The 19,577-nt window shown below is 45.0% G+C and overlaps 1 protein-coding gene across 1 annotated transcript in view; it reads left to right on the top strand.

Moving 5' to 3' along the window:
* The window catches only part of LOC128690881 (protein turtle homolog B), a 91,423-nt gene that overhangs the window by 35,099 nt on the left and 36,747 nt on the right, over window positions 1–19,577 (top strand). Inside the window, exons 4-5 of the mRNA XM_070088492.1 lie at window positions 6,258–6,461; window positions 9,920–10,074. Coding sequence (XP_069944593.1) covers window positions 6,258–6,461; window positions 9,920–10,074 — 359 coding nt within the window. The remainder of the gene's footprint in view (window positions 1–6,257; window positions 6,462–9,919; window positions 10,075–19,577) is intronic.

The following is a 19,577-nucleotide window of genomic DNA, read 5'->3' as shown; positions in this document are numbered from 1 at the left end:
ACCTGAACCTCTCGTTTAGATTTAACAAAGATTAATACACATGTAGCAGAGATGGCCGCAGCAACGCTGGCGTCACCCACAGCAACACCTCGAGGGTCATCTGATGATGCTTATCACATGACAGCCTGTGTTGAAGAGGAGGTGGGTTACCTGGAGCCGCTTGCGGGGGTCAACGCCCCCATGGCCCGGTCCCAGGCCCGATCTCCAGCTTAGATCGCAGTTAGAGACACGAGAGAATCAAGCAGAAAGTTATCCCATCTCCACTACTTATGTGGACATGTCAAAATGAGTGGAGATGTGGCGGTCATGTCACATCACAACGTAGTCGTCATATGATCTCACTTCTGCCTAAGCGCACACATTACTTGGAATCATATTAAGAATATTAACAGGTGCCCAGAGGTCACTGTGAAGAACAAAAAGGCACAGTACGGTGACTGAAACAATACACAAATAACCCGCTCATTGGAGAGAGGAGCTTACAACGATGTTTCTGTCTGCCTCACTCTCGTGTGTTAGTGTAACTCTGTAAATGGTCTCAGTCGGACTGAAACGTCCTCTCTCCCATGTGTGGGTTATTTGTATAAAGGTCACTGTATTCTACAGCAGCTGTAGACATCATTTGTCAGGCCTCAGCTAAACTATGTGGCTCAATTCTGGTCTTTATACTACAGAATGGATATAAATACACTGGAAAACACGCAAGAAAAGACACACGTGTATACACTTAAAATATCTTTACTTAATCCGTCTCGACCCTTCGACCTTGGTCACTCTGAAGGATACAAGGACGTCGAATAGAAATCTTCGCGCACGCTTTCGTGAGTGCAAGTATACTGCAAGATGAGATTACACCAACAATGCATGTGTCGTACACATGCATTGCTGGTCTAAAGATGGGTATCTCATGCACTGAAACAACACTGAACAATCTATAGCGAACCTGGTCGGTATAGGCAGCTTGATCATGGACCGGGCGGCGGGGGCGTTGGCCCCCGAAATACCCTCTAGGTATACTCCAGGTGAGTAGACTGCATTGAAGCCTCCTTAATTACCACTCTAAAATCCGTAGAATATCTAACTAAAACAACAACTCGGAAAAATAAATTCAAGTTGGATAAACTTAAAGTCAAGAAATGATATAGAATTTTCTTTGATTAAGCAGAAGAGTCGCAGATGAGCAGAACAATACCAAGTAGGACCCTTGAATCTAACATTTTAAGCCGCTTTAATAACAAACTAGGCAAATATGTGAATGAAAAGGGGTTGAGTATGAGAATGACCTGCCAAGTAAGGGCCAGCAGGCCTGTTGTAGCGCCTCCCATTCTTATGTTCTTATACACCAGACATACTGGCGTGGTAGGCAATATACTCCGCCATACTTAATAAAGTTTGAAACATTGTACCCAGACTTACTATTATTTATGAGTTTCGTGGGAGCAAACACTTTTATTAATTTCATAAATAATTGCTTTGGCAAACTTTGGCGATAGCCCACTCCTATATGTTGGCTCTAAGAAGTATGTGGAGTAAGTAGCCAGGACAGGCAGGGGGCAGGGGCAGAGGGGAGGGATACGTGGCCTGGTATAATGCAGAGGTTATTAACCTTATTACGATAACAGCCTCACAATACATTGCCCAGTATGTTCCTATACCCCTTTCACCAGACTGTGTAAATCATCACCACCATCACCAGTCCTGTTAGGTACCAGTACGATTCTGAAGAGATATCAGTAGCTCGGTTTTACTTTGACATATAGACAGTTACCAACACAACAACTGAAAGAAAATCATAAGGATTTTATTACGTATATTTATAGAAAAACAGTAAGTTGTTCATAGAGTCCCATAACCTCGTTACTTGGTTACCTAAAGGGTGTGGATACTCCCCGTTAAGAACCTCTGCAATAGGGGGAGTGGAAAGTGGCTTGATACAATAGGGGAAGGGAGAGTGGCTTAATACAGTAGGGGGAGGGAGAGTGGCTTGATATAATAGGAGAAAGGAGAGTGACTTGATACAATAGGAGAAGGGAGAGTGGCTTAATACAGTAGGGGAGGAAGAGTGGCTTGATACAATAGGGAGAAGGGAGAGTGGCTTGATGCAATAGAGGAAGGGAGAGTGGCTTGATACAGTAGGGAGAAAGTGGCTTGATGCAATAGGGGAAGGGAGAGTGGCTTAATACAGTAGGGGGAGGGAGAGTGGCTTGATACAATAGGGGAAAGGAGAGTGGCTTGATATAGTAGGGGGAGGAAGAGTGGCTTGATACAACAGGAGCTTGAGCCTGGCTTGGCGTACTGCCGACTTTAGAGTAGAAATATGCACGTCACAGTGAAAGCTTTTATCGGAGCAATATTTCCCCTCTGTGTAGAGCTCTATTTAAATCATAACTCAAAAGTTATACACAGAGCGCAGATCTGTCTTGCATTGGAAGGTGTTGGATTCTTCATGTTGAATGAATAAGAGGCATAATAGTGATTCTCGAGAAATGCTACCTAATGTAAACACAGTCCTTCAAACTTATTCAAGCTGACGTGGAATGTGTTGGTGTGGGTCGAGACATCGAAGGGAAGACGAGGTGGAAGTGGAGAAGGAGAAGGTGGAGTAAGAGGAAGTGGAGAAGGAGATGGTGTAAGAGGAGGCAAAGAGGAGTAATAGAGAAGATTAGAGGATTGAGGCAGGAAGAAGAAGATGAGACGGAGAAGCAAGAGTTTATTCATAAGACGCAGCACCAGACACTTGATGAAACACTTCACTCCCGCCAACTATCTGGCCTTAAGTGGTCGAGCACAGGGCTGCAAAACTGTACTCTCACATCCTTTAAAGTGGTCCAGCACAGGCCCCCCCACACCACCGGTCCAGCACAGAACTGCTCCTCTGTACTCGCTCGCCCTAAGTACTACATGTCTTTAATTTGCTCTCAGGTAAACTCACAATCAGCCGCTGTAAAGAGACAAGGACTGCCACATACTTCCTGATGACTCCTAAACAAATATACTCTGAACAAGAAAAGTGTTTCTTGTTACTGGTTTAGTGAGAGGAGGCAGAGTGAAATGAACCAGGCATACGCTACCACAGAAATCACTGCTGTGGGAAGTCACTCCTATGAAAAGTCAATGCTATAGGGAGTCACTACTGTGAGTCACTGCCATATTTTGTATAAGCGGTAATACACTAGTATTTGTGTATTCCCCGTATTTTCAAAATTCTGTAATAAATTGAAATTGAAATGTTGATTTCTCTGTAAAGATTATCGTTTACCCCCAGTATAGTTTTCGTTATACACAGCGTTGATTAAGTGGAATATAAGTGGTAATAAGTGGCTATTTATGCGTGAAATGGGATGTTATACTCTCGCTGAGGTATATATATATATATATATATATATATATATATATATATATATATATATATATATATATATATATATATATATATAAATATATATATATATATATATATATATATATATATATATATATATATATATATATATATATATATATATATATATATATATATATATATTTATACATGTATATATGCCTGGCTAATCTGGCACTTCTTTCTGTTTAAGGTAGTGCCACTGCCACTTCAACAACAAGAACATCAACTGGGACCAGGTAAACCATGTCCTAAACGAAACATGTTGGGAAGATGTCTTAAATGACATGGATCCAAACCAGTGCCTTGAAAGGATCAACTTCCTGGTAGCCGAAGCATGTTCTAGGCATATTCCCCTAAGAAGAAGAGCAGGAGTAAACTGGAGAGAAAAAGACGCTCCCTCTACAGAAGACGACGAAGAGTCACTGAGCTCCTCAGGAGTGCTAGAATATCTGATACACGAAAGGAGGCGCTGACCAGGGAAGTGGAAACTATCGAACTTAAGCTAAATGACTCTTACAGGAACCAGGAGAGGCAGGAGGAGCTTAAAGCTATTAGTGAAATTGAAAGAAATTCAAAATATTTCTTTTCATATGCCAAAAACAAGGCAAATACCACATCTAGTATCGGGCCCTTACTCAGACAGGATGGGACTTACACAGATGACAACAAGGAAATGAGTGAAATATTGAAATCCCAGTACGACTCTGTGTTTAGTGAACCACTAATCGGTCTGAGGATCGACGACCCAAATGATTTCTTCATGAATGAGCCTCAAAACTCCATAAATGTATGCCAGATTTCCGACATTACCCTAACTCCGATAGATTTCGAAAAAGCCATTGACAACATGCCTATGCACTCAGCCCCGGGCCCAGACTCGTGGAACTCTGTTTTCATTAAGAACTGCAAGAAACCCCTCTCGCGTGCCCTAAGTACACTATGGAGGAGGAGCTTGGACATGGGTGAAATTCCACAGTCACTTAAAACAACGGATATAGCCCCACTCCATAAAGGTGGCAGCAAAGCATTAGCTAAGAACTATAGACAAATAACTCTGACGTCCCACATCATAAAAATCTTTGAAAGAGTGCTAAGAAGCAGGATTGCAAATCACCTGGATTCCCAAAATCTGCACAATCCAGGGCAACATGGGTTCAGGGCAGGTCGCTCCTGCCTCTCACAACTACTGGATCACTATGACATGGCCTTGGATGCACTGGAAGAAAATCAGAATGCAGATGTAATATACACAGACTTTGCAAAAGCATTTGACAAATGCGATCATGGCGTAATAGCCCATAAAATACGTGCTAAAGGAATAACTGGGAAAGTGGGGAGATGGATCTTCAACTTCCTAACAAATCGAACACAAAGAGTAGTGGTCAACAGAGTTAAATCGGAGGCTGCCATAGTGAAGAGCTCTGTTCCACAAGGCACAGTACTCGCCCCCATCTTATTCCTTATCCTCATATCAGACATAAACAGAGATATACACCACAGCACCGTATCATCCTTTGCGGATGATACTAGGATCTGCATGAGGCTGTCATCTGCTGAGGACGCGGTTAATCTCCAAGAAGATATAAGCAAAGTTTTCCAATGGGCAACGGTAAACAATATGATGTTCAATGAGGACAAATTCCAACTACTCCGTTATGGAAAACTGGAGGAGATAATAACTAGAACAGAGTATACTACTGACTCCGGCCATACAATAGAGCGGAAAACTAATGTAAGGGACCTGGGAGTAGTAATGTCTGAGGATCTCACTTTCAAGGATCACAACAGTGCCACGATCGCACGTGCAAAGAAAATGATAGGATGGATAATGAGAACTTTCAAAACGAGAGATGCCAAGCCCATGATGATCCTTTTCAAATCACTTGTTCTCTCTAGGCTGGAATACTGCTGTACATTAACATCTCCATTCAAAGCAGGTGAAATCGCAGATCTAGAGAGTGTACAGAGATCCTTTACTGCACGTATAAGTTCTGTCAAGCACCTTAACTACTGGGAACGCTTGGAAGCACTTGACTTGTACTCGTTAGAACGCAGGAGGGAGAGATATATCATAATATACACTTGGAAAATCTTGGAAGGAATGGTCCCAAATCTGCACACAGAAATCACTCCCTACGAAAGTAAAAGACTGGGCAGGCGATGCAAAATGCCCCCAATAAAAAGTAGGGGTGCCATTGGACACCATAAGTGTCCGGGGCCCAAAACTGTTTAACAGCCTCCCATCAAGCATTAGGGGAATTGCCAATAAACCCCTGGCTGCCTTCAAGAGAGAGCTGGACAGATACCTAAAGTCAGTGCCGGATCAGCCGGGCTGTGGCTCGTACGTTGGACTGCGTGCGGCCAGCAGTAACAGCCTAGTTGATCAGGCCCTGATCCATCGGGAGGCCTGGTCATGGACCGGGCCGCGGGGGCGTTGATCCCCGGAATAACCTCCAGGTAACCTCCAGGAGGTCATCAGCACGAGGACCTGGCACTGTGTGCAGCCTCCTTCTATCTTCATTGTGCAAGCGTACAATTTTACTGCTGAATCATTCCTTATATCTGCTGGTAGAGGACTCCAGACCCCGGAACTTGCTGACATGGTGTTCTTTTGGTGCGCCTATGGAATCTTTGCTTCTAACTGCGCCTATGGAATCTTATTTCTCACTGTGCCTATTACTTCTTGTTTCTCAGATGGGGTGAACACCTTACCAAGAAATCAACACGTAACACACACACGCACACACCAGGAGAAAAACACCTTGTTTCCTGACGAATAAAACACTATCTATGTAAACTCTTGATTCTTCACTTTACTATAAAAACAACATGCTTGTACTACCTGATGTTTCGCTCACCTTTCTCCCTACAGGTCGGCCGGCGCCTCAGGTGGTGTGGTGGAACGAGGCTACCCTGCTGGACGACGTTATAGAGGAGCAGAAGACAGAGTACACGGTCAACACCTTGACACTCCCTGCACTGACCCGAGATGACCTCTACCGAGTCTTCACTTGCAAGGCCTCAAACTCTAACCTCTCTGTGCCTCTGGCTGCTGCTGTCACCATAGACCTAAGCTGTGAGTTAACTGCATTTTCTATCTGCATTATTAATCTGTATTATCTGTCTGCATATATTCGAGCTAGAAATTGCTCCCCTGAACTAATCTGCCTGGACTTCCTACTCATTTCTACAACAATGCCAGCGCCTGATGATGCATTGATTGCAACACGAAAAGCCTAGAGCTATCATTCAACTTCCCTTTGTTTTTATATATATATATATATATATATATATATATATATATATATATATATATATATATATATATATATATATATATATATATATATATATATATATATATATATATATATATATATATATATATATATATATATATATATATATATATTTATATATATCCCTCTCGTGCAAGTGTTTGCACAAACTTTTCTATGCTGAGTATAGTAATACTTTCAGATCCTAATCCAAAACAGTTCGATGCTATTTAATCCCAATAAAAGCATTTTTTTTTTGCGTTGTACAGCGTCCATTAAAACTTTGGTAATATATTATATCGTAAGTCCGTGGCTCGCGTGAGTGAGTTCTTTGTTGGGAGTTGCTTGGCCCCTGGCCACCAGGGCCACCAGGGCCACCAGGGCCATCAGGGCTAGCAGGGTCCCAAGGGCCACGGAACACGGAGAAAGGCTGGTATCTTGTCGTGGAAGATTTGTTATCCTGTCGGGAAGAGAAGTTGACATCCTGTCGGGGCGAGAAGTTAATATCGTGTTGAGAAGAAAAGTTGATATCCTGTCGGGGAGAGAAGATAATATCCTGTCGGGGCGAGAAGTTATCCTGCCCTGGTAGAATTTGTAATCCGGCCTGGGAAGACAATTTTATCCCGTCGTGGTAGAATATGTATATCTTATTGCGGAGAAAAAGTTGATATCATGTGGAACACGACCTCAGCATAAGGAAGGCATGGAATACAGGCATAGAAGTGGCTGAGGTGTGACCATACGTTTGGAGTAAGTGTGGAAAGTTCATGGTGTGAGTGTGGCACAGCTGTGACTCACGGTGTGACTGTAGCCTCAACGAGAGTCCGGAAGTACGAAAGAAAATATTAGAGAGACCTTATGGTCACTTTTCTCTACACTATGTGCTTTGTTGTCCACTTATTGAGGAATATAGAGACAGACAGTATAATAACCTATGTGATATGTTGGGGTATTTTATTAGGGAATATAAAATACCACATATATTAAACAAATATAAATTTACTTGCAACAAAATATAAAATTGAAGATATAAATCTAGAAGCACTCATGTTAACCCTTTTGGATCTAATTCCTAAGCCATTTGTGTGTCCAATGTTCTTGGCCTCTTTAATGACTCTACTAGGCAGTTATTCTACTCATCTACAACTTTGTTGACAGTGGCTCAATGCACACAGTCTTTTATTCTCTTAAGAAACAAAGACTATGACGAGATTTCATTCAAATCTTTAAGATTTTAAGTGACTTCGACGCACTCTAACATAAAGAATTATTCTAAGTGCTGAATCAGTCCATAACTCGAAACAATAGAATGAAACTGCGAGGCAGAGGTTGCAACACGAACGTATGTAGTTTTTTTTTTTTTTGCAAACAGAATTATAGCGGAATGCAATAAACTTCTGGATAATGGTATAAGCGCCAAGACAATACAGTCATTCAATAACTAGCTTGACAAGCACCTTCCAAGCACAGGATTTAACTTAGTGTGAGACGTTGCCAGAGCTTTCAGAACCACATGCGTATTATAAATCTATCAGTGAGAATTACTGGCAGTGTTGTGGCTGGGCATAATCATTTGTGTGAGAATACTGGAGATACCGAAGCTCCCTAAGTTTGTGTGACAGTCTTAGAAACTGAAATCCTGGAGGCTTTCATGCACTGACTGACGTCTTAGTAAATAATTTGCTTTGGTAAGTCTGTTCCTTCCCACCTCATGTTGTGACCATGTGTGTTACTAAGTTGGACACAAGTGTTACTTATATCATCATGACTGCGGGAGTATCTATGTTCACTAACACGTTAGTCTATAACCCTGCCTGTTTCTCCTGTGTTGACCTGCCACGGATTATATATACACGCCAGCACTTACTTGTGCGGTGCTGGCTGGTTTTGGTTTAACCAGGTCATTGATGGTGGTCGAGGAACTGGTTCCTACTGTAACATGACTACCCTTCATTGCTGGGGAAATGTAGTTGGCCATCTTACTGATACCACGAACTATGTACCTGGTGGAAGTACTCGCATGCGTGTTGTTTTTTTGATATATCCGATGATATATAGAGAGGACGCTCTACACTCATAGATGAAATAGCGGAAACTGCAGCTTTTCAAAGACGTAACTGATATATTCACACTCCTCGAGACAATGCTAGATGAAAATCCTTTAACCCCAAGGAAGAAACTAATGCTGACACCTCGCTTGGTTCTGGTATCCTGAGTGTGAATAGAAGTGAATGAGGTCGTCTTTATTGGTGTGCTTCCTGTCGTCTGTCGACGCCAGTGTGTAGAACTTCTAGGAAAGGTAGGTGGTTGTCCCTCTCCTCTAACACGAATTTTATGGTGGACTCGATATTATTAATGTTGTTGATGATGTATGCAAATAAGACACTCAGTGCCGGTTGTGGCATTATGAATAAAAAAATATCATAGACAGTATTATTTGTCTTATTTGCATACTGTAAATACAGTACTGATGACGTTCTGTATACTGTGTATATGTGTCTTATTCCCACAATGCGTCAATATTAACGTACCTGTACACCCCTTCCCATCATACACTGTGTCTTCTAGTTATATCCCCATTACTTACTTGTCCCTCCTTCTGTTCTCTCCTCTCACAGTCTCGCCATTGGCCCATATTTATCCACGCTTTCCTCCTCCTCTTGTTCAGTAACTGAGAACACAGAGAAAGCCCTATCATCACATTATTTACCTTGATCTCTGTTTCAACTTGGTGGAGAGACAAGCCAGGGGAAGGTTACCATCAAGGTACTAACAGCTTCTTTGAGACGATCATCATGTACTATTAACGCTAGTAACAATAATAATAGATATTTTCCGAGAAGATACAACACAAAGAAAGATTAACAAAGTTTATTGCTTAAATGCGAGAGCTTGTGTCCATCTCTGGCCTCGGGAGAAATTCTTCTGTTTCTCCTGGCAGACAAAATATTATGACCTTCTCTTTGTGTGCAGAAACCTCACATGCTACAGCCGAAACTCTCACGGGGAGCGAGTTTCGCTCAGCGCAAAGCCTTATCACGCCACGATAAAGCTTGATAAGTCTCAACACAGGGCGAAACGTTCTCCCAAGAAAAGTTTCTGCAGTGAACGTGTTCTTGTCACTATTACAGAAAATGCGACGTTCCATCTATTTGATCCACATGATATATTTGATCCGTTTGATCCACTTGATCCTCCATCTGATCCACTTGATCCTCCATCTGATCCACTTTGCTCATGGTGTGTCTTCACACAGTCCCTCCTCTGGACGTGCGGATCTTGGGGTCACCTGGCGGTCCTTTCTCGGAGGGTCGTCAGTACAAGGTGGTGTGCGAGTCGTCTGGGTCACGACCCTCGGCCACCATCACTTGGTGGAAGAACGGACTTCTCATGACTGACGCCAGGAGCCAGGTAAGGTCACTGTAGGAGAAAGGTAGGGTTATTGTAGGAGCCAAGTAAGGTCACTGTAGAAGCCAGGTAACGTCATTGTTGGAGCCAGGTAAGGTCACTGTAGGAGCCAGGTAGGGTTATTGTAGGAGCCAAGTAAAGTCACTGTAGAAGCCAGGTAAGGTCATTGTAGGAGCCAGGTAAGGTCACTGTAGGAGAAAGGTAGGGTTATTGTAGGAGCCAAGTAAAGTCACTGTAGAAGCCAGGTAAGGTCATTGTAGGAGCCAGGTAAGGTCACTGTAGGAGAAAGGTAGGGTTATTGTAGGAGCCAAGTAAGGTCACTGCAAAAGCCAGGTAAGGTCATTGTAGGAGCCAGGTAAGGTCATTGTAGGAGCCAGGTAAGGTCACTAGGAGAAAGGTAGGGTTATTGTAGGAGCCAAGTAAAGTCACTGTAGAAGCCAGGTAAGGTCATTGTAGGAGCCAGGTAAGGTCATTGTAGGAGCCAGGTAAGGTCACTGTAGAAGCCAGGTAAGATCACTGTAAGAGTCAGGTAAGGTCACTGTAGGAGCCAAGATCACTGTAAGAGTCAGGTAAGGTCACTGTAGGAACCATGTAAGGTCACTGTAGAAGCCAGGTAAGGTCACTGTAGGAGCCAGATAAGGTCATTGTAGGAGCCAGGTAAGGTCACTGTAAGAGCCAGGTAAGGTCACTGTAGAAGCCAGGTAAGGTCATTTTAGGAGCCAGGTAAGATCACTGTAAGAGTCAGGTAAGGTCACTGTAGGAACCATGTAAGGTCACTGTAGAAGCCAGGTAAGGTCACTGTAGGAGCCAGGTAAGGTCATTGTAGGAGCCAGGTAAGGTCACTGTAAGAGCCAGGTAAGGTCACTGTAGGAACCATGTAAGGTTACTGTAGAAGACAGGTAAGGTCACTGTAGGAGCCAGGTAAGGTCATTGTAGGAGCCAGGTAAGGTCGCTGCAGGAGCCAGGTAAGGCCACTGTAAGAGCCAGGTAAGGTCACTGTAGGAACCAGGTAAGGTCACTGTAAGAGCCAGGTAAGGTCACTGTAGGAGTCAGGTAAGGTCAGTACATCAACTAGGTAAGGTCAATATAGTAACTAGGTAAGGTCAATATAGTAACTAGGTAAGGTCAATATAGTAACTAGGTAAGGTCAATGTAGTAACTAGGTAAGGTCAATATAGTAACTAGGTAAGGTCAATATAGTAACTAGGTAAGGTCAATATAGTAAATAGGTAAGGTCAATGTAGTAACTAGGTAAGGTCAATATAGTAACTAGGTAAGGTCAATATAGTAACTAGGTAAGGTCAATATAGTAACTAGGTAAGGTCAATATAGTAACTAGGTAAGGCCAATACAGTAACTAGGTAAGATCAATATAGTAACTAGGTAAGGTCAATATAGTAACTAGGTAAGGTCAATATAGTAACTAGGTAAGGTCAATGTAGTAACTAGGTAAGGTCAATATTGTAGACAGCCTGTACTGGCAGAGCACACAGCCTAGCCGTCTGCTCTGACTAGTTCATATTTCGCGGCATTCAGTGCTGCCCTCTGTAGGCCTACCTAGGTCGGTGGGACACACAGTCCACCCTCTCTCACTCCCGCCTGGACCGACCTGCCGTACACAAGTTCTCCCCCCTCCACGGACTGGCTTGCGGTCACTTCCTCACACTGCCCGTTGTGTACTCACTCCTACCCGATTAAAGCCAATCTAGTCCACGGCCGTATCATTGCTACCTACGCTACCTTCATCGGCACTAAACCGCTGTTCAGCAGCAAGAACAGTAATAACAGTGGTGACAGCGGAGTCAGCGGCATTGTGAGCCTTTCAGGGTGGAGGGGATCGGTCGACACCAGTCAACATCATCCGTCGTCATCCAACGCACCTGCTAGCCTAAAGAGTTATCTGCTACTCCCAGCGTCTTGACGGGACCCGAGATAGATCTTCGTCCTAGATTTTTCCCACAAAATCTGGACATAGGCATCACGGCGTCATCTCCAGCCTTAGCAGTCACGTGTTCACCTCATCACCCTCTCTACAGCCCTTCAACACTCTCCAGCACCATTCTCCTGCCTCCTACAGCGTCCCTACGCCCTTCTCAGCTACAAGAAGTAGAGTTCCTCCAAGAAGTTCTACCGGGCTTAACCACGTGGGAACCCAGTTGGCTTAGCCCCTAAGCCAGCAAAGTTCAGCGTCTACGGCAGCTCGTGACTCATCATAGTGTCTACTACTACTCAGCGCCTACGTATCTCCAGCCAGTGCAGTTTTTTTTTTGTGTTGCCCAGTTTAAAAAATTTTTTTTTTTTTCCCTTTCCCTTGTTGTTTTATTCCCAGTTCATCACCAGTTCTGTTTTCCCCAGTGATTTGTTACAGTAAAACTTACTCGTCCCAGTTCAAAGTTTCACTTAAGCTTGTTTTTAGCACGTTCGAGTAGTGCAGTAAATGTTTTGTTCTCCGTGTGCTGAAGCCGCAGTCAGTCAGCGCGCCCAGACACGCTTGCCAGTGTAAACAACCATACACCAGCTCTGGTTCACGCCGGGTATCCACGTCTCTTAACTTCTTATACCTCCACAGAGTTACTCCGGTCTTTCCTGTTCTTCCCAAGTCCTTTCTGATATTTTTTTTTCTACGACATTGAAGCCCCATAGCAGTATACAAATGCTACGAGGCGTGTAGTGTCACTAGAACATCACTGAAAGTTCCAGCACCTGCCGTACCTTCGTCCACCTGCACTCAAAGTTAAGTAAACAGTGACTTACCTAGCATTTCCTAATATTTTGTGACATTATTTAACTGTCCTGCACCAATACAGTTAGTTACTGAAGCCATACTTCAGTAAATTGTTCATTGTCATCAGTGCACATTTTGCCATTTACCTACAGCTTAAATTTTGTGAATTTATTTTTGCACTCCTACATTTTAAATTCCAGTTTGTTCTCTATTCTGCTTCTTGCACCTCAGTTATTGATTTAAATTGTTCAGTGTTAACCATTTATACAATTTACCTCTCACATACAGTTTTCATGTAATTCCTGTGTGCTGTTATTTTTTTTTAGTTGCACCTGCAAGTTAGCCACAGATTGTTGACACCCCTGCACTGTTTTGTTTGTTAGTTTTTTTTTAATAAGTGTAATCTTCAAGTACTTAAGTATTAGTATATTCTACCTGCAGTCATACAATCTGTGCCTAGCCCATTAAATTTTTTTTTTCTGTTCCCCCATTTATTTTGCTCTACATATATTCTATGTTTTATCAGTGAATATTCACCTATGTGCATTGCTTTTTGCTATTTTATATACCCAAGTCATTGAGTGTATTTTTGGGAACCTGCTTATTTACCATTAATTACCAAAATTCCTTGTGAAGTTAATTAATTTTGACCTTGAGATTGTGTAATTTTTTTTTTCTTTTTGCCAGTGTACACCCTGCTAACACCAGTTAACCTTTGCCATATTCTTGAATTTAATAATTTGCATTTTTATTAATTTTATTTTGTGTGCAATATAGCAATTCTGGTCAGTGTATTTTTTTTTGTGTGATTTTTGGCACTATTCCATACTCTGATATCTTTTTTGTGCCAACTTCCCTTGTGCAAGTGAATTACCTCCTTTTTTTTGCATTTCAATTTGCAACTGTTAGCACCCGCAATCTTTTTAAACTGTGCTTGCAGCACAGTTTAGTGTTGTGTAGTACCTGATTTATTTTAATTTTGTGCAATTTTTGCTACCAGTGTTTACAGTTCAAACTCCTTTTCATAAATTTTTGTTGCCAGATTCCTGGTGAAATTATTGACTATCCTTAGCTTCATTTTGTGCACTTCCCTGTAGTACATTCACTTGCATACATCTCTTATTTTGTGTTCAGAGTGTATCACTATTTCCCTTTTTATTGTTGTTTTGCTCAAATTATTTCTATCACTAAGCAGTTTACCTAGTACTGTGGTGCTGAGTTCTCTTTGACTCTGTTTTGAATTGTAGCCAGTGCATACCATTTCTTGCTCTGACCTGTTTACCATCTTCGTGACCTACTTGCATTTCAACAATCGACGTCATGACTAGGACACGCAGTGGCCATGCCGATACCCCAGATTCTGCTGGTGCCAGCAATGGTGCCTCAGCCAGCGTGAGCACGCGGCAGGGCATCGAAGCCCCAGCGACAGTTGGTCAACTTGTGGCTCACGCCTCGACCACCAGTGGGCCGGCTCGTCGTCCACAACTGACCCTTATTTTTGACGGTCGTGCAAATAGTTTAGAGCCATGGCTGCAGTCAGTCGAGGCGACTGTTCAGGCTCTATTTGATAGCCCAACAGATACACAGTACATTCGTGCTGCTGTTGCAGCAGTGGATCTCACCCAGGGTGATATAGGTGCCTTTGTGCAGCTCAAGCGCGTCTGTAAGATTCAGTCTTGGGGTGAACTTAAGGAGGAATTTAGGCGTTATTTTCGGCGTAGTCGCCAACGCCATTACATTGACATCGTTACCAGCGTCTTGGCCGAATGTCAATACCGGCACGAAAGCCCCCTGGCTTGCGTTTGCCGTTTCGAGCAAGCCGCCACGGACTTTACTGATGCCGTCAACTCCACTAAGTGGGCGGATGGTGATGGCCGTATTGCTATTAAAGACATCATCCCCATGCTGGCTGTCGGCATCATGCGGAGGGATTCCGCCCCTAACCTCTGGGCTGCCATTGATGCGCTAGGACTCGGCCCTCAGCACGACGTCCTGGGTGCATATGACGCCATCGACTCGCTCAAGCCGCCTTCCGAGCAAGGCAAGGTTTGCCGCTTTGCGGATGATCCCCTACCCATCCTTGCAGCGCCGTCCGCAGTGACCCCGCGGTCGCAGCCGGAAGTCACTTTTGCTGCTGCTGTCAGACAGCCAGCTCACAAAGGTTCTAACCCCAGTCCCACTAATACGCGCCTAAGTAAAAATAGCGACCACAGTAACAACAGTCGGTCTTATACAAAAGGGCAGTCATCGACTTCCTGGACCAGGGCGAAACGTCGCCAGCAGACACCACCCCCAACCTCACCCGCTAAGCGTGTAGTGACTTGTTTTAACTGTGGCAAACGTGGGCACTACCGATCTGAGTGTTACAAACTTAAGTCCCCGCAAAGTAACCGTCACAGTCCCCACGCTCAGTATCAAGGTAACCGTCACCGTCCCCATGCCCAGTCTCGCGAGGGAATCTGTGTTTACCACAATACTTCCAGTCATACCTCCCATGAGTGTAACAAGCTGCGAAGTATGCTGACAGCTGAGTGGAGCAAGCAGTCGTCGCGCAATGCACATGCTCGTAGAAGCCCTTCCACTAGTTCGGGGGAAGAGGCGCGTCCGCAAAACCAGCGAAAGACGTAGTAACCCTGTCGGAGTCGCTGTATTCCGTCCCTGTCCGCAATGCATTCGCCGCCCTGGGCAGTGATACGCTTGCCGACAGTGAGGAAACCGAGTGTCTTGACGTTGTTGCTGAGACTCTTACCGTACCTTCCAGGTCGAGCCTCGTCAACAAGTGTCGAGCCTCGAGCAGCTGTGACTCCGGGGATCTCGTCGGCCTGTCATGCCTTCATGTTCGGTATGACAACCCATGTGGACCGCTCATCGAGTCCACTGTCCACAATAAGCCTGTTCAGCTTTTCCTAGACACAGGTTCGGTGGTTAACATTGTCCGCTCCACCTTTTTCCGAGACATTGGCCTTCATGCGGCCATGTTGACAGAGCCATCTGCCATTCAGACCTTGAGAGGAGTCTCAGGTAAACCGCTGACGGTTCGCGGTCGCACAACGCTAGAATTTGTGGTCCAGGGTCACAAGCTGTCCGCAAAATTCTTAGTCGTGGATGGTATTGTTTTCCATGGTGACCTGCTCATAGGGTTCAAAACCATGGCAGATCTTAGGATCCGTTTAGATCCAGCTGAGTGGAAAGCGGAATTCAACGGAGTGGATGTGCCCTTCTGGGGCGTGCGCTTAGGATCCACTACGTGCTACTCCGTCTCAGAGTACGCACAGTGCCTAGAATCGTTGGAAACTGGTGGTTTCCATAGCACATTCTCCCCGGGGTCGGTCTCTCGTCCTGATCGACCTCGTAGTAGAGCTCGTTGCCCATCACCTCCTGGCCATCAGCGCATAGTTACCAGTGAAACCCAGTCTGGGGACGCCCAGTCTAACCTTCACTCTAACTCTGACGCTGTTGTAGAGACCAGCAGTTGTCAAGCCGCAGTATCCCTGTCGGCAGGCGACTGTCTGACTCGTGTCATGGCATCAGCGAGCAGAGTTACTGCTTGTACAAAGTATGACGTCACTTTGTCAGCTAACTCGCTCACTCCTGTTACGGTGTACGTGAGCAGAGCTTTTGAAGGAGACCATGTGCTGGTTGACAACGACACATGCCGAGTCAAGGGCCTCTCCCTTGAACCATCCTTGCACACAGTGCAACGTGGTAAGTTGCAAGTCCTTGTTGTCAACATGCATAGTCGAGAATTTCCCCTGCGGAAGAATACCTCACTTGTTGACCTTGTCAGATTCCCTCTCCCGGTGAGAGTGGAGGGTGAAGCCCCAGCTGACTTCCTTGTGAGTGCAGTTCTCCCAGGCGAGTCTGCTGCTGACTCTTCCAACACCCGGCCAGTGCAGGAAGATGATCTAGCTTTGACAGACTATCCTGAAGAGGTTCCAAAACTTCTCCAGGTTCTCAATCGTGCACGTTCTGCAGTTGCACTAGATGGTGAGTCAATGGGTTTGACCCCACTGATCTCTCACCGTATTCCACTTGACAAAGGTACTAAACCCATTTATGTACCTGCGTATCGCCTGCCACATGCGCAAAGAGTCTTCGCCGAAGAACTCATTACACGGATGCTCCGTGATGGAGTTATTGAGGAGTCCACTTCCCCGTGGAATGCTCCCCTTATTCTGGTCCCCAAGAAAGACGGAACCTGGCGCCCTGTTATCGATTACAGGAAACTGAATGCATGTACCATCCCAGACCGTTTTCCATTGCCAGTTCTGAACGACCTGTTGCAGAACATCGGCGATAATAAGGTCTTTTCAACTCTTGATCTTCTTCAAGGGTTCTGGCAGATCCCCCTCGATGATGAGAGTAGAGAGTTGACAGCTTTCTCTACTCCAACTGGTCATTACCAGTTCAGGAGGATGCCCTTCGGCTTGCGCGGAAGCCCAATCACGTTTAGTCGTTTGATGACGACAATTTTCCGTACCCTCCTAGGTGGCACGCTCATGGTCTACCTGGATGATCTCATAGTCATGTCGCAAGATGTCCCGTCACATCTTGAGAAACTTGACAGGGTATTGGACAGGCTAGCTCAGGCAAATCTTAAGGTAAAGCTCTCCAAATGTCATTTCCTCCGGAAGGAAATAAAATTTCTGGGTCACGTAGTAACTCAGAATGGCATAAAGACGGACGAGTCTAAAATCTCGGCCGTGCAGAAATTCCCCAGACCCATGACGGCGGATGCAGTCCGGTCCTTCATAGGCCTGGCGGGTTTCTACCGCACCTTTATCGCAGGTTTCTCCACCATTGCGGCACCCCTGACACGCTTACTCAAGAAGGATGCCCCTTTTGAGTGGACGTGCGATCAGGAACGAGCTTTTGTCATTCTTAAGAACAAGTTAACATCAGCCCCAACCCTTAGATTCCCTGATTTCACCAAGGCATTTACCTTGACGACTGATGCCAGCAAAGTTGGCATCGGTGCAGTCTTGTCACAAGAATCTAATGGGAAGCAACAGCCTATTGCCTATGCTAGCCGTGTTCTTACTAAAGCGGAAGTCAATTATTCAGTGACAGAGCTAGAAGCTTTAGCCATTGTATGGGCCCTGAGTCATTTTCGGGATATCATCTATCATTATCCTATCAAGATTTATACAGATCATTTACCCTTATTGGCCCTTTTTGCAAATAAGAACCTCTCGGGAAAGCATGCTCGGTGGTCGCTCACGTTCAATGACTACAACCCTGAAATTTGCTATGTCCCAGGTAAGCAAAATGTTGTAGCTGACGCCCTGTCGAGACATATAGCATTCGTGAGTGTCGGCAATTCGTTCTCTGTTGAGGATCTCGAGAGAGCCCAACGACAGGACCCTGTGTGGTCTCCAGTCCTTCGTTTCCTTACCAAGGAGGACGTTGACTTACAGGTCAAGTCTCCCGTTCCACTGAAGGATTTAGTGGTCAACCAAGGAGTACTGTGCCGTGTTGCACAGCTGGTGGACCCCGGCAGAACCGTATACCAACTGGTGATACCAGAGTCCATGATACCAGCTACTCTTAGGTTGATCCACAATGTCCCAGGTGTAGCGCACCCCGGGAAGGACCGCAGTATCAAACAGGCACGAATGAAATATTTCTGGCCTAAGATGGCATCGGACATTGCCAAGCATGTACACCAGTGTGTTGTCTGCCTACAGCACAAGGGTACCATTACAGGTCCTAACCCCATTCTAAAGTATCCCATTACAAAGGAGCCCTGGGAGAGAACTTCTGTCGACCTGTTGACGAACTTCTCGACCTCGGAGAAGGGAAATAAGCACCTGCTTGTAATGGTAGATAACTTGACGCGGTACAGTGAATTAGTACCCATTCCTGATAAAACCGCTGAAACGGTCGCTAGTGCTTTCCGTGAGCATGTTGTTCTTCGTCATACTTGCCCACGTGTCCTTCTGTCAGACAATGGGTCTGAGTTTATAAATGGCATAATGCAGGATCTTTGCTCCAGATTCAACATTCATCAAGCGCCAGTAGCTCCACGCCACCCTGCGAGTAATGGTCTTGCTGAACGTACAAATCGCAAAGTCCTGGAGGTGCTCAGAGTAACCGTTAACCCAAGTTGTACTACATGGGATGAGGCTATCCCAGATGTTCAGTGTACATTAAATTCCTCCCTCAACAGCTCGATCGGTGAGACACCTCATTTTGCTTTGTATGGCTATGACAAGCGCTTACCATATGAAATTCTGTTTACTCCACCTAGACCTACTTACGATACTGATAACCCCAGTGTAGTAAAGATGAGGACAACGCAGCTTGTCTTCCAGCGGGTACGAGAGAACCTTATGAAAGCTACTGATAGGTTCACGTCAGAGCGCAATGCCCGCGCCAAGGAAAGCAAAGTGGAACCAGGTTGCAAAGTTATGTTGCTCAACCCAGTGCAGACCCCAGGTATGCACAAACTTGTCCCAAAGTTTGTGGGGCCTTACCGTGTCCTACGACAGCTCCGTGGCAATAAGTTCGAGGTGAGGGAGATTGCTACGGGAGCTATCAAGGAAGCCCACCTTGATCACATGAAGTATGTGGACCATATGCAGGCCGAAGTAGAGCTGGAGGCGCGTGCGTTGCAACGCCACGATCAGACTAATGTTAGGGACAAACCGTCTACCCCTTCTCCCGCTACTGCTGGTACGGAAGACGGCCCAGTAAGGCTCCATACTTATGGCCTGCGACCCAGGACAACAGTACATTTCTGTGACATTGACGTACCTACTGACTTGTCCGACTCCTACGC

This window comes from Cherax quadricarinatus, chromosome 24 (assembly GCF_038502225.1).
Source record: "Cherax quadricarinatus isolate ZL_2023a chromosome 24, ASM3850222v1, whole genome shotgun sequence".
Lineage (NCBI taxonomy): Eukaryota > Metazoa > Arthropoda > Malacostraca > Decapoda > Parastacidae > Cherax > Cherax quadricarinatus.
The sequence above is the reverse complement of the archived record's forward strand: the minus strand, read 5'-3'. Positions and strand labels throughout refer to the sequence as shown.